Consider the following 16259-nt stretch of genomic DNA (forward strand, 5'->3'; position numbering starts at 1 on the left):
GCTGCAACGATTAATCGATTAGTTGTCAACTATTAAAGTAATTGGCAACTGTTTTGATAATTGCTTTGAGTATTTTTTTTTAAATTTAAAATTTAAAAATTCTCTGATTCGAGCTTCTTAAATTGTGAATATTTTCTGGTTTCTTTACTCCTCTATGACAGTAAGCTGAATATCTTTGCGTTGTGGACAAAACAAGACATTTGAGGACGTCATCTTGGGCTTTGGGAAACACTGATCGACATTTTTCACCATTATATAGACCAAACAACTAATCGATTAATCGAGAAAATAAACAACAGATTAATCGACAGTGAAAATAATCAATAGTTGCAGCCCTAGCTTGAAGATAGTAGAAACAAAACTATTAACACAAGTACTTAGTTAGTCTTCACACCTCTCAACCTGTTGTTTAAACCCTCAGAGTGTGGCAGTACTGTAGCGATGAGGACCAGCCCCGCTGAGGTCAACCAGAGCCAGGTCGGCAGCAGCAGCAGCAGCAGCGGCCAGTGCTTCTCCAACCCCAGTTACCACACTGTGGCCCAGTGTAATGTTGTCTCAACCATCTCCAGCAACCTGGATGGCTCTCTGACCCTCAAAGTATGGCCACTCTCCAGGTGTATTCACATACATTTATATCATACTGTAGTATAAAAGCAACACCAAACTGTGCTTTTTCTTTCACAGTCAAGCACTCTGAAAAACAGAAATGGCTCAGAATGGAGAGCCTACTGCAACCTCAATGACCTCGGTCAGTTCACCTCTCTTACCTACTACGATACTCCACATACAGCCTTTGTAATACCTAACTGTGCCGTTAGTACAAACCTCATATAGGCACCAGCTACCCTGCTGTGAATGAAGATGAACCAGAGGTTTCTTGTTAGACATAACCTTTGCTCTGATTTTGATAAGATATGCGGTTGGGACAGAGAAAGCTGTGGTGAGGAGGTGAATGGGGGTCACTGTGAGCTCATTAGTCCTCTTTCACTTCCCCCAGTGGCACATTTCTCTGTGATGGCTTACAGATACTGCACTGCTGGTCTGTGAATTACAGAGAATTAAGCATGACTGAAAAATTACTCAATAATAGCTTAAATCTCTGGTTTTAAATACACATATTTTAGTCTTTTAGCCTTTATAAACAGTACATAAACATTTCATAAAGGGTTTATAACACTCTACAATGTAGTTGTGAGCAGATATAAATGTTTTTTTAATGTATTTGTCAACAACTATAACTCCTCTACCACCTGTGGGCATCCATAGGACTAAACAGATAATTATAAGAATATAGTAAAACAATAATATAAAATATGTCTTTATAGGAGAAATGTTAATGCTGTACATTCATAAACGCTCAGTGTGTAGGATTTGGTGACATCTAGTGGTGTACTGAGTAACCCTTCGCTCACTTCTACCTTTCCAAGACTGCGGTAACGTGAGCCGCCGAGTGCAAAACCACGGTAACGCCGTTCTCCTCGCTCAGAGGCCATCCTTACCATAATTACTTTTTAGGATTAGCACTTTAGGAGCAACGGAAGTCAGACGTCGGCTGGCGGTACCAAGGTTTTACACTCTGTGGCTCGAGTTACTGCAGTTTCACAAGCGTGTCGGAGAACTACGGTGGCCTTCAGGTAAAGTAAAAACGTGAAAGGTTCTCTCTAGAGCCAGTGTTTGGTTTGTCCCTTCTGGGCTACTGTAGAAACATGGCGGAGCAACACGACAGACACCTTGAAGAGACACCGCTCCCTGTGTAGATAGGAATGGTTCATTCTAAGCTTACGAAAACACAACGATTCTTAGTTTCAGGTGATTAAACACTAATGAAAACATAGTTATGAATATTCCATTTCTGCTTTTGGATCCCCCGAAATGTTACACACTGTTCCTTTAAAGATGTCCATATCTGCCTACAACTACACTAGTGTGTTATAAACCATTTATTAAATGTTTATAAATGCTAAAGTAAAGTGTTACTGACATTATTTATTAAATATATACATCATAGTTTTCAGTCTCTTGGTTTGTGGTGGTGCAAACTGAAAGAGATTATAAATACTGTTTTGCCGGTATGAAAACTGTGTGCCGATTAAAGGCTCATTACTGCTAAGCGACATGCAAAAATCTAAATATCTATGATTTATGCTTTGTCATGCTTGACTTAAAAGTCCGATATCTTGATCTGGACATTTTCATTTTGTGTTAAAGCACACAGCAGATCAATCATAATGACAAGTCCCTCTCAAAAATAAAAAAGTCTAGGTCGTTCTTCCTGCTGTATTGAAGTAATAGACTGATGTGTCCTCTCTTCATGATTCATTGTTGTTTGGCAAATATCCCATTATGACCACAGCTGATTATATAAGCCTTGGGGGGATGTGATAGCAAGCGGTTGAAACATTCAGTAGCTCCTCGCATTCCTCATATTCCTCTGAATAAAGACACACTACATGGGACCTTTAACGAGATATGTCCTGTCAACCATCACACATTGGGTGAATGAATTCATACATTGGTGTTTGACTTTCATGTTTCGGCATTTGTTACAGATGTTCAACAGGGGGAGACACAGACACAGCGAGGCTCCAAAAAAGGTAAATCATTAGTAACAGTGTGTGTGTGTGGGTGGGCAGACGTACAGCATGTGGAATCCTGTTCAGCTTCACCAGCACCGACATTACAAAATCCTTTTATGCTCAACATCCCATGCATCAATTTCCCCATTTGGTTTCTCTCCCTCTCGGAGACTCTCTGACCCCAAATCCCATATCCTTATATTCTCCGTGATTTATGTGAAAACTCTGCACTTTGGACAAGATCATGGTGGGCTGAGGTTTTGTTCCAGCGGTAATTGCTCTCTATGGCTCAGCGCCCGATACGTCATTTTGTCTCCCACACTGTGCAGTCGGTGGTGAATGTGAGGGACCCAGGGGTGTGCAGAGTGGTCTGGAGGAGCTTTGCTGCGGTCTCTAATGAGGCCTCTTATCAGACTGATGAGACTGTTATGGATGAGATGAGCCTTCCACCCTCTCCCCTTTGTACTCTGATTACTACATACCACCATTAGTCACCTGTCGGAGGCAAAACTTCTTCAGAAAGGCAACGATTTTCACAGGCTGCACTCTGATGTCTGCTTAAATCTTAGTGGTAATATCAGAGTCAAGCATTAATACCACCGCGATAAGTCTGTTGTTGATGCTGAATATTTCCTTGTCTCGCGGCTACTGCAGATTACATCAAGGGCTCCATGTGCAGCAACAGCTCCTGCTCCCTGAATAGTGAGAATCCATATGCCACCATTAGAGACCCGCCAGGGCTGGCGTGCAAGCACACAGAGAGCAGCTATGTGGAGATGAAGTCCCCCTCCCACCGTGAAGTGCCCTTTGGAGGCACTGCCACCCTCCTGGGCAGTGCGAGCAGGAATGTCTATGATGTCGGTGAGTGCGTTGTTGCTCTGGTGTGTGGAGCTCAGCAGGGTCCTGCAGCTTATAGCCTCTCTGGTCATGCCCCCTGCCGTGAGCCTGTACAGACTTTGTAAGCCTTGATAAGAGAAAATGTGAGCTGCCTCTCTATTGCATGCGCCTCCCCTTTTTTTTCCCTCAGCCTGCCACTCTTCATCCTCAATGTTTCTCACGTCCCTCTCCTGCTTTTTTTCCTTCCTTCTTTCCTAAACTAGAGCCAACAGTGAGCGTCCTGCAGGGACCGAATGGAATGGCCACCGGCTTCTCCCAGAGCCCCTATGACCTCCCTCGCAGCAGCCACATCCCCAGCCACTACGACATACTGCCCATGCGCCACAGCCCCACGCACACACCCCCGCCACCCCCAGAAAGCCCCAGCTCCCTGCTCTAGAGGGCACACCCTCCTCCGCTCTGGCTCTGACAGGGTGCCGGCATCCAGGCAGCCAACTTTCAACCGACGGCCCTCCCTCTGTCTCCGAGTGTTCAATTAAGATACTGAGATGTTGAGATGGAGGGACAGCCACAGCTCTTCTGGACCCTGCTCTCTTTGGATCCCTCACTTTACACTCTTTCTCTTGAAGAAAGGGAGGGGAGGAAAGAGTGTACCACACACCAGCGACCATTCAACCATTTTATTTTCTTATAGAACTGATCACTCAAACGGCGGCCCGGCCTCTTTATGGACCTCCTGAAGTGGAACCTAATGGTTCCAAACTAGCGCTGAGGGCAGCGTACATGGATTGGGTGGACAGATTATTTACAGGGAGAGAGCTATCCACATGCTCATGTTTAGCCTGTGATATAGGTTTACTATTCAAGGGCAGCCAAGTGTTTATAATGCCCCCCTAAACAGAAGTGATTTTCTCCACAGGAAGGAAGGGAGGTATGGCAACCTTGACCATTTCAAAGCAGGTGAAGATTTACTACATACAGACATCAGAGTTTATGAATTGTCACTGTGTGCAGCTGCTGCAGATCACAGTGCAGCTGACATGAAGAGATTATGATCATTTGAGGTGAAGAAAAGTTCAGTCGAATAGTAGAGAACGATCCGTTCTAGATGTTAAACCCAGATGAGAGTCTGATAAAGCATGGATAAATAGTCAAATATTGTAATGGTCCTTTATTCACTGTTATCCAGTAATGATCACACAGTTAAAGGTGTCCGTAACTCAAGAGCTTCTTTTAAGTTGCAGTGTAAATGTATCTCGAGATGCATTCAGGTCACCAGTTTTTGATCATTATGGCATTACTAAGACATACAGTAGGTCTCAAGTTTTCCCCCCCACACTGATGAAGTGATCCGATATTGTGTTGTTTTCTATGTGAAAGCATTTTTTCTTGCAAATGTCTTAGTTTACATTTTTTTTTAAATATTGGGTGTTAAGAAGGGATTGCTTTGACCTTTTATGTTTTGTATTTATAAAGCTTTATTAATTAATTTATATTAGTGATGGTGACTTTTTTAATCAATGTGACACTAGAATTAAAAAAAAAGAAAAGATGAGCATGATCAGATAATGGATACCCACTGATGTAGATAACACACAATTTATCTTCTTGTGAGATGATCAGTGTCATTTTGTGTGTGTTTTTGAAGTTACTTAAAATGTTCTTTCTCTCTCTGTCAGACTGTAAAATTGAAAATAAGGTTTCATCTGACCAACCCACAAATCCCCTCTGTGCAGTATTTACAAAGGGAACCACACTGTATGTAAAAAGTCCATTTCGAAAATATTTTATGTTTGTATCAGGCAAATGAACTTATTTATTAATTAACTGAATTTATTCATTCACTATGTGAATTCCATTTCACCTCTCTGTAGAAGCAATAACATGTTGACAATCGATGCCCAGACAACGTTTCATTAGTGCTGGACATTATGACATCTTTGACCAGTGTGGTGACAGTGGATCATATTTTACGTGACTGTTTTTCCTCCGAGGAAGGTTTTTCCAGTTGCTGTCATATCAATGCTGCTTGTTGTTTTGGTACATAAGTTTCAAATTAAAAGCCTATTCTGCCATCAGAAAGCTGTTTCGGTCAGGTTAATACCCCGGATAGATGGAAGATAAATTTACTTGTCAAGTGTCAGACGGGATAAGTCTCTCTTCATCTGTTGTTCTGGATATTGAAACATCACACCAATGAATGTTGACAAGACTGATGAATGAAGGATTCCACTCTAACAAATAAGAAATGTTATTTAAGTCTGTTACTGGGTGCCAAAATGTTGTCCACAGTCTATGGGTGAGAGGAATCATGGCCACGCATTATTCTTGCTTCCAGATTCATGAATAGGGACATTTTGTCAAAGTGCTCTCGTGTTAAATAGGCTTTTCAGAGAGATACAAGATTTACGATATACATCGTAGCCTTCCCTGTTCTGTACAGCTTATGATTTAAAGAGCATTTTTATTGTTGTGAAGATGTTTTTAAGATGTCATTTTATTTATCGATCCAATTATGTAATACATAAAAATATAACAGAGGTCATTTATCCTCCATAATGAATATACCTTTACTTATTTAGCTGATAAAACGTATCTACTTTTACTTAAAGGAGGATCTATTAGCAGAAATGGAATATAATATTCATAATATGTTTTCATTAGTGTATAATCACCTGATACTAAGAATCGTTGTGTTTTCGTTACCTTAGAATGACAGAAACACTGGCTCTAGAGAGAGACTTTCACATTGGCCACCTTACTTTTACTTTTACTTAAAGGATCTGAATACTTCTTCTACCACTGCACAGCCAATGCCACCAATGTTGCATTTCCACTAAACTTAGTGACAGTGTGAGAGAGTTCAACACTGTCTTTTGCATAATTTAACTTAACACCAGGCTCTGGTTGAAAGTTTCAAGCCTGTTTCACCTCTGAACACAGTCAGCATCGCTGCTGGGTGTGGTTAGAAGTGTGCTTTGTTGCACCTAACCACACGCAACAGTGATGTCACGGGTTCCTGGCGTAAACCTGTAGCCTACATCACTGCACTAAGAGAGGTGAAACCACTGGAGGGGTTATGTTGCTCTTTGATTTCCTGTCTAGCAATCAACCGCATGGACATAATAGAAACAATCAAATTGCATTAATCATTTAATATGCATTTGATATTTATGCATAGTGTCACATCATGCAAGTGGTCTGCGTCTCATGCACAACACTTTAACATTTAAAAGCAGATTATCACAGTATTGTTACAGGACTGCAGTCTTTTGTATGGTGTTAAGCCTGAACTATGTCTGATGCATAAAGGGACATAGTGGAATCGTGGATAAATATTAAGAAAGTTGTTTGTACTGTCATATAATGTGAACTGAGAGAAGATGCAGTTAACCACAGTAGAGGAGTTCTGGTTGTTCCTCGGTAGTAAGAAGCAGGTTTCCCTGTGCTCCACATGATGATGGACACGCTGGCCAGCTGACAGCCAACAAGCCCTGAGTGATGCCCCACTGAAAGGAAATGCAGCCACTATGTCAAGAAGCTAATGGACCAAATACAACGAGTACTTCAGAGTAGGGCCAAAAAGAGAGAGAAGCATGAAAAGACGAGGTCACACTGCAGAAGGGTGAGCACTCGAGAGAGATTTCGATTTTTTCAGCTTGTTGAATATCCTCCCAACAATTAATGTGATTTCTCACAGCTCAGAGGGGGCACAGAGTTAAAGACGGCAACAGAAAGGAGAATTTATTTAATGTATTACATGTCAGATTGAGAGCAGGCCACAGACTGAAAGGTGAAAAGCTCACACTGTGAAAATCAAATGTCTCCCAGCACGACTTCGTGCTAAAATGGTACTGAAACTACTACCCATGTTCAAATGCTGCTGGAGAGCTGCTGCCGCCTTTCAACTCAGTCACTGTGACAGATTTTTGATTTATTGAGCGTCGACTCAGTGTTCAGCTGTTCTGGACCGATTATGTTTAAAGCAAAGTACGTTAACCATTAAATATGGAATAGTAAAGTTGTATTTCCCTCCTCTGCTCCAAGGAATACTATATTCTCACTAACACCGTACACAACCATACTCTATCATTTCTAATTTAGCAGCATCAGCAGAGGAAGTGTTTGTTTTCTTTTCTTACACATTTACATTTTAGGTATGAAATTAATCCTGACAGTGGGAAAAAAACACATTCTTGTGTGATGCGTTGAATAATGGAATTATACAGAGTTAGTTGTATATTTTCACTTAATTAACTCCCTATTTACATACCGTACCGGCAGGTTTTGTTTTTGCTGTAACAAGGAATGCAATTTTATTTATACAGTGTACTTCATTAAATAAACTCAGTGTACTCTTTTATTAAAATGCATAAAGCAACAAGTAAGGTAGAGAAGAATACAATAAATTAAATATAAGAGAATTCAACCATAACAAAGAAGAAACAATCCAGTGAACCCCACACTCGCCACACACAAAGTAGCACAGGTAATGTGAATCTGCAAGTTAAAGGGGACATATCATGAAAAACTCACTTTTTCAGTGCTTGTGCACATACATGTATCTGGAGTGCCTACCAACCCACAAACTGTGAAATAAGACAACCCAGACAGTTTTTCTGTGGGCTGCGTAGATCAGAAAACACGTGATTCAACAAGCCATTCAGATTTGTCTCCCCGTCCTATGTCACATGTAGGCTCATTAGAATATACTGCCAACGGCTTGGGAACTATCTTTGTGTTCCAACACCCATACTACCATACTATTTAGTATGCCAGCAAAAGATTTAGTATGTCCAATACATAGTATGTCAAATGCAGTGTGCCAAAAGTACCAGGATGTCCTACTACAACTGGACACATTTTGCAGTGTGCAAGCCAGCATGCTTTTCTGGCTATTCTGACCCACAATCCTCTGTGCAGCGGATATATGAGCAGGAAGGTCAAAGTTCAAGGCACAATGTTAAGACGAAGTAGTATGTCCCAATTGTATGCATACTGTATGCTATAGTACGTACTTTGTACTAAAAGTAAAAAGAAAAAGTAAGCGATTTGGAACGTAGCCTCACTTTGCAAAGGTGCACCATATTTTTCTCACAAGCTAATCAGAGCAGACTGGGCTTTTTCAGGAGGGGTTCTTAAAGAGACAGGCGCTAAAACGGAGCAATTCAGACAGAGGATGAATACAGGTGTATTCAGACAGACAGTATGAGGAAAATAGTGTGTTTTTTTTAACATTAAAGCATGTAAACATGTTCTAACCCCAAATACAAGTATGAACCTGAAAATGAGCATAATACTGTATGTCCCCTTAAGATATCAATAAACCCTCATTCTCCTAGAAGCAGACAGAAAGTGCACAATAACTTTCATAAGTGTAAGTTGATAAGGGTTAAAATTCCCATACAAGTATATATTGGTATTTGAGTAAAAGTTCACAGACTAGGGAAAATGGTTTGCAGGGGAATTAAATTGTATAATACAAAGTTATTGTCTACCAAACTAACGGACAATATGAAATTGTATCACAACAACCAACATTAGCAAAAAGAGTGCACGTTTCTTTTCAGACCAAAGAGACTTAGTTCATGTAAAAATTTCCTTCAGTGGGTTCATATAGTATAGGTGCAACACGTTGAATAAAACAACCTGGACAATGTGTCAATTCGAAGTAAGACTGTCTCCAGGCTGATTATTAAAATGTTGTAAAATATTGCAGAGGCAAAGAAGGACTGCGAGGACGGACGCTTACTAATGCAGGCCCTGGGCATAATCCTTCCTGCTGCAGTCAGCCTGTCAGCTACATCTTTCAGCTGAAGCTGTTTTTCACACAGGCTGCCACTGGGAAGAGGCTATACCTCTAAATGCTCTGACAGAGTTGCACCTTTATTTTATTCTCTGGAGGGTGATGCACCTGGATGCTGACCACACTGCTGCAGGATAACCTGTCACTTTCACTTCGGTCTGACATCGGCTGTTTAGAGCCAGGCTGGTAGATTTATGTGGGGGGAGGAAGAATGAGCATAAAAATGACTGACACATGACTACCTCTGTTAAGGTTTGTATTTTCCTGATGAATTACTGCCACCAGGAATTTAATCAGAGCTCAGCTGAACAGTGCTTTTATTTAAACATGTACCATTTGACTGCTGTGGATGAGTCCATAGCAGAGCTCAGCTGCAGATCTTTATTGCGGTCACGTCCTGCTACAGGAACTGATCCATCACAGCAGAGCTGGATCTTTACTTCGCCACTCTTAATGCATAATCAGTATTCATCCCAGTCAGGGTGATCATTTTCACTTCCTCCGTGTCTATAATGGCTCCCAAATTCAGATCAAAATGTACCTTGACACACATAACTCCACAATAAAATAAGCCCTTTAACAAAGTAAGTCTGGAATAGTTGTTATATGGACAAGAGATGTGTCTAAATCAGACTAAATAGAAGAGAGGTCAGGAGGAGAACGCTCTGCTCGATTCCACATTAGTTCAAATCTGAGACAGACATTTATCTGAAATGCCCTTTGTATTGGTATTATGTGGTGTTTTATATATTTTTTTTAAATGGATTAATTAAGTTTGGAGGAATTTAGCATCTATATCCATGAACTTAATACATGCTGAGGTGAATTTAGCAGGGAGATACAGATGATGAAATGTCTTCATCATTTTTGAAGATCGACTTGGTTGATACCAACTATGCAGAAACATGCTTGTTAAATGTTCATATTTAAATTTAAATCAGTAATATTTCCTAACATAGACCAGTTGAAAGGTTATTTATCATTAAACTCATTAGAGTTTGACACCCACTTTGAAGGCCAAAGTTTGTCCAATACCGAGTCATATAATGAATTTATTCCAGATTTAGTAGAATATCATTATCAGGTGAAGCTTGCTGTACAAAGGGCTTCACAATGCCCACATTATGCAACTCCTGATTCTTTCTTTAATAGTTTATTGGGAGTAACATCAGGTGTGCAGAAACGTAAAAATAGAGCACAAATGTAAATGATTGTCCCTCCATATTTTGGTATTTTCCCCCCCAAAGTTCCCTCCCACCAAACCCTCATCCATTGCCGATGCAAAAAGGAAAAAGAACAAAAAACAAAGTTAAATTGGCTAATGATAATTATAGGATAAATCCCAAACTACAGATAAAATAGGCTGATAAATTTTACTGTGAACAAATGGTAATTTTCTGTTTAAATAAATCAAATTGTGTGATGTCATACAATTTAGCTGATGGAGAGAAACACGTTGCATATGCCATATACTGTAAGTCCATTAGTTATACCAAATACACTATGTCCAAATCAAAATACAACAAAAAATACAAAATACAAGAGGTCTTAATCATAGGGTAGCATGATCAGCAACTACTGATTCAAATTGCCTTCATTAATCATTAGTCCAGCCGTGAGGACAATAAAAAACTCCTGCGAGGAGTTATTGGAAATATTTTATTTATTTTGTATTTTTATTTATTTATTTGCATATATATATAAAACTGCACAAAATCCAATCAATGAAAAAAAAAACAAGAAATGTGTCAGGAGAGGTCAAGAAGCAGCAACCCCAAATAAATGAACTGAACAAAAGAAATGTTTTTAGATAAACAATACTGACTGTTGGCCACCAGGGGGCAACATGGTGGCTGCACGTGGTGAAGAAATGAAACCAAAGCCCTGAAGACAAACTTCCCCCATGTGCATGAAATGAGTACTGAGGTTTCTCTCTTTATGGCTGCTTACCGATTATTCCCAACTAACATCACAGAAAATACTATTATTAACCCATTGAATCCCATCGGTCACAAAGAATGACTAACCATGAAAAATGAAACTAGATTTGAATATGTGTTGGTTGTTTATTTCATATAAGCGGTTCTATGGTGTAATGGTTAGCACTCTGGACTCTGAATCCAGCGATCCGAGTTCAAATCTCGGTAGGACCTGTATTTTCATAATCAGAAAGAAAATACTAATATAATGTTAATACCCGAGATGAATGAAGTATAAAGTGAAGTGAAGTGTAAAAGCAGCGATTTTCAAACTTTTTTTTTAAATTACTTTATTTGACAGGTTTTTATTAATAACATTTCTGAAAATATGCCAGAGTTAACCAGAAAGGCTAATCTGTGGGACCTGGGCAGGCAATAGTTAAAGCAGAGACCTTAAGGATAAAAGCATTGAAAATACAATCAACGATAAAAGCAATGAAAAAATATATGCAGATATGAGAAGAGCCTGCACTGCAGACAGGAGAGACAGTTCTTATGCTATCAGTTGATTGTTGATTCTGTGTGTTATGACAGTGATATTTCTGAATTCTGGCTACCAAAAGTTAAAGGAGTAATTCTAGTAGCGTATTATTTAAAGCTGAAGTAGACGAGATTGGAGCAAATCTGATTAAAAAAGGTTATTTTTATAAAACGGTCGCTATATCCTGACAGTAGTACATGAAACAGGAAACCTGAAAAAAATCATGTGCCTCTGTGTCCTCCAGTGCTCCTAACAGTGTCTGCAAGATTTCACAGACCGGAGGAAAACAACCAGTCAGAGCTGATCTGAGGTCCGCTGTCCATCTGCTGTCTATAAAAGACAGCTGTCAATCACTCGCAAACTCCGACCAAACGGTCAAACTAGGCAGCGCTGATCAAATATGAATCAATATTATGTTACGTTAATGCCTATCATCTTGTAGTGTACGGTTTAGCTGTAAAATGAGAAAGTTTGTGACGCCACCGCCATTGTGATAGATTTTTTAAAGCCTGAAAACAGAGACATGAAGAGGTGCAGAAATCTAAATACAATATGCTGAAAGGTTATTATGGAATTTTTGCCCAATGATGCCAAAAATATTCTGCCTACTGCTACTTTAAGTGCAAATGCAATTTAAGTACGAAACCAAGTACATACAGTATACAGGCTTCACACACTTGCCAAATTTAAATTGAAAAATGTTTAAATAAATTTTGCATTATATGACTGTAAAGAAAGAGGCCTGGGACACTGAAAGTCTGTTTTAATGGACACTGGAGCTTGAAGAATGACTGACTGACATCTTTGCTTTACAAGGTTAAAGTTGAAGGCAGCATGGAAGCTTATTTTATGGATGATAGTACCTTGATTTTTTTATGAAATGGTGGTGAACTAGTCCGATATGGACAATTCTTACATAAACCCTGGGTAGGTCACGACCCTGACTTTCAATAACAACTAAAATATTTCAACTTTATGATGGTGGTGCGGCTTACATGACACATTATTAGCATTGTGTTGAGCTTTTTCTATTTTCTGATACAGCATTTTCTCTTAGCTGTCTGATAGATGTTTTTCCAGCCTTATTGAAGCTCATTTCAAGAGTTTAAATTTTTTTTTTTATTCCTCTTGAACCATGTAAATTACCATCAACAATAGGTTCACACCATCAACGGAGCAGTCCCCATTATAAGGTAATTTCATCTGTATTTTTCCAGTATTGACTAAATAGATCTGTCTATAATTCACAGTGCCCTTATTCATCATAACTAATGACAGGCTGTCTCACTGTCAGAGATGACAGATTGTATTTACATGAGACAAGCTGTCACAGTACTGGTCTGATTTCAAACCTCAAAATAACCCCCAACACGACTGGTTCTTCTTTTTTTCCATGCAGCCCCATGAGAATATCCTGAGTGAAAACAGAAGATGATGTTCCTGTGAAAACTCCTTCTCTCTGTCTGTCAAATGTTTGTAAAAGATGCTGTTCAAATTACCCTGTTTAGCTTAAATCTACTCCTTCTCTTACTAATAGGTAGTCTACCTTTTAGAAATAGGCTGTTGCCATGGATGCTCTGTTTCCGCTTTTGACAGCAGAAATATTGTAGGTATTGACAAGCTTTCATCACAGGCTTCATCTTTACATTCTCCGTGTTATTTGATGGAGTGGAACGCCCACAGAAGCTGACTGTATTTTGATCTGTAGCTCTTGAGCTAGGTCATGTGATGTGCCACATATTCATGTTCCTGCAGAGGCAGTGACTTCATTCATTGACTCATGTTTTAGACAGTAACAAACGCAGAATAGATCGGAATAGATTGCAGTTACAGGAAGTCAGAGATCATGACTGACCATGACATAAAATGTTGTTATGATCAGCTGTCTGTCTTAAAGGAGCAGTGTGTAGGTATCTGGTGGTAGTGAGGTTGCAGATTGCAACCAACTGAAGCTTCTCCCGTGTGCCAAGCGTGGAGGAGAGCTACAATGCCCAACATGAAAACGTGAATGGCCCTCTATAGAGCCAGTTGTTGTAAGAGTAGCATAGGTCATTTGGAGCAGAGCCAGAGCGTAGACTGTGTTGGTATGAGCGAAGTGAGTGGTGAAGCAAGAGAGAGAGAGCGGGGGCGACGGCAACGAGAAACGTTATCTGACTCTGGCTAAAGCATGAAAAGTTAGTTTGCTTTGTCCGTTCTGTGCTACTGTAGAAACATGGCAGCCAGCTCCGTGAAGAGGACCTGCTCCCTATGTAGATATAAACGGCTCATTCTAAGCTAACAAAAATACGCAATAAGCACAAATATGCTTGCTTTATGCAAATGCATGTATATATGTATTACTGGAAATACAAAACAATGACAAATATTGTCCATAAACCCTCACAGGTACTGCATTTAGCATTAAAAATATGCTCAAATTATAACATGGCAAACTGCAGCCCAACAGGCAACAACAGCTGTCAGTGTGCTGACTTGACTATGACTTGCCCCAAAACTGCATGTGATTATCATAAAGTGGGCATGTCTGTAAAGAGGAGACTCGTGGGTACCCATAGAACCCATTTTCATTCACATATCTGGAGGTCAGAGGTCAAGGGACCCCTTTGAAAATGTCCATGACAGTTTTTCCTTGCCAAAATTGTGTTTAAATTTGGAGCTTTATTCAGCCTCCTTCGCGACAAGATAGTATGACATTGGTTGGTACCAATGGATTCTTTAGGTCTAGTTTCATATGATACCAGTATCTTCACTCTAGCTTTAAAACGGAGCCAGGTACTATCTCCAGAATATCGATTGCGTTAATGCGTTAAAGAAATTAGTGGCGTTAAAACTAATTTGCATTAATGCGTTATTATCGCGTTAACTTTGACAGCCCTATAATTAATATGTTATATATTATATTCCATTCTTCTGCCAGTAGATCCCAATTATTACACACTGGTCTTTTAAAACAATAGTCAGCTGCCATCTAACAGTTCTTCTTGCTGTAATCATTCCTCCTGTTCATTAATGTTCCCTTATTAACCTGCTTCCAGTGTCAGTGATGGGGAACAAAATCCACACTCCTCATTTTGTACTAAAAATGTATTCAACAGGCTTATTTGAAGTTAATATGAGGCTTCAACAGTGGGAGTGAGACAAGTTAAGTCTTTTTAGTACAAAATTCCCTTTTTGTGTTTCTATCCCTCCGGTGCAGCTCAGCATGGAAAAACTGTCCTGGGAAAAAGACTTTAACTTTTGAAAATACCTACTTGATTTTTCTAACTCAGACTGCTGAGACCTCATATTACCTTCAGATACACCTTTGAATGTATTCTTAGGTACAGATTCTGTCCCCATCAGAAACACCTTATAAAGGAATCTTGTAATGTGAATATTGTTTTAAGACAGACTGGAAAACATGTGAACCAATCCTTTAAGGTAATACAGGAAGACATCCTCAAAACAGGCAGCCCTTCACATTTCATATGTCTGCAAATTCATCATTCAAATCATTCATTCAACCTTTCAGTGAAGCTGCAGTATCTCTATCAGTAACGTCAAATCGGATTTTAGTTGCAAAACATTTGTTATGTTTGGTAACAAAAGCATTTAGTGATCTTGACATAATGGAAGAGAAGAAAACTACATTAAAACATGACTGCTGTCAGGCAATGCAGATACAAATAAACAAACTGTTCCTTGAGCCTTTTTTGAGTTTATTTATGTGTTCATCCAGACAACACTATCGTGGTAGATATGGAGACCTCTGCTGAATTCCTATTTTAGTCAATATTTAACCTGTTTTCCCTCACAAACCCAATAGTTTTGTTTTTAAAGCAATGATGCAATCATAAAAGTAATCTTGGAATATCAAATATTACACAACGGGGTAAGAAGATACAGAATATCTTAAAGGGCTTTGAGCCTTTTTTGAGTTTGTTTATTTATTTTCCAGAACATTAAGGTGGATTTAGAAGACTCTCATGAAACCCTCCATAAAATTGGATGCTAAATCATCAAGTGGGATGTTACTTCTCTATACATACTAAATTCCTGTCTACACCTCTGTTTTAACGCCACTAATTTCTAAATAACACTCCAAACTTACACTAAATTTTGTTGAGGAAAAACTGGCATGGCCATTTTTTTAAAGGGGTCCCTTGACCTCTGACCTCCAGATATGTGAATGAAAATGGGTTCTATGGGTACCCACGAGTCTCCCCTTTACAGACATGCCCACTTTATGATAATCACATGCAGTTTGCGGCAAGTCATAGTCTAGTGAGCGCACTGACACACTGACAGCTGTTGTTGCCTGTTGGGCTTGAGTTTGTCATGTTATGATTTGAGCATATTTTTTATGCTAAATGCAGTACCTGTGAGGGTTTCTGGACAATATCTGTCATTGTTTTGTGTTGTTAATTGATTTCCAATAATAAATATATAAATACATTTGCATAAAGCAAGCATATTTGCCCACTCCCATGTTGATAAGAGTATTAAATACTTGACAAATCTCCCTTTAAGGTACATTTTGAACGAATAATTTGCAATTAATCGTGATTAAATATTTTAATCGATTGACAGCCCTAATTTTT

The 16259-nt window shown here is 39.3% G+C and overlaps 1 protein-coding gene and 1 non-coding gene across 9 annotated transcripts in view; both read left to right on the forward strand.

Moving 5' to 3' along the window:
- Nucleotides 1–5491, forward strand: part of megf11 (multiple EGF-like-domains 11) — a 91400-nt gene extending 85909 nt beyond the window's left edge. For 7 of the 8 annotated variants that reach the window (XM_074632796.1, XM_074632797.1, XM_074632802.1 and 4 more), the window contains 5 exons: nt 422–597; nt 685–748; nt 2550–2594; nt 3231–3437; nt 3677–5491. In XM_074632796.1, the coding sequence (XP_074488897.1) occupies nt 422–597; nt 685–748; nt 2550–2594; nt 3231–3437; nt 3677–3852 (668 nt within the window). In that variant the 3' untranslated portion in view covers nt 3853–5491. The remainder of the gene's footprint in view (nt 1–421; nt 598–684; nt 749–2549; nt 2595–3230; nt 3438–3676) is intronic. The other variant, XM_074632804.1, reaches the window with a different exon arrangement.
- Nucleotides 5492–11300: 5809 nt separating this feature from the next.
- trnaq-cug (transfer RNA glutamine (anticodon CUG)) lies at nt 11301–11372 on the forward strand. The gene has a single exon. It is a non-coding gene; the product is annotated as a tRNA-Gln (tRNA).
- The last annotated feature ends 4887 nt before the right edge of the window (nt 11373–16259 follow it).

The sequence above is a fragment of the Sebastes fasciatus genome, chromosome 4 (genome assembly GCF_043250625.1).
Source record: "Sebastes fasciatus isolate fSebFas1 chromosome 4, fSebFas1.pri, whole genome shotgun sequence".
Lineage (NCBI taxonomy): Eukaryota > Metazoa > Chordata > Actinopteri > Perciformes > Sebastidae > Sebastes > Sebastes fasciatus.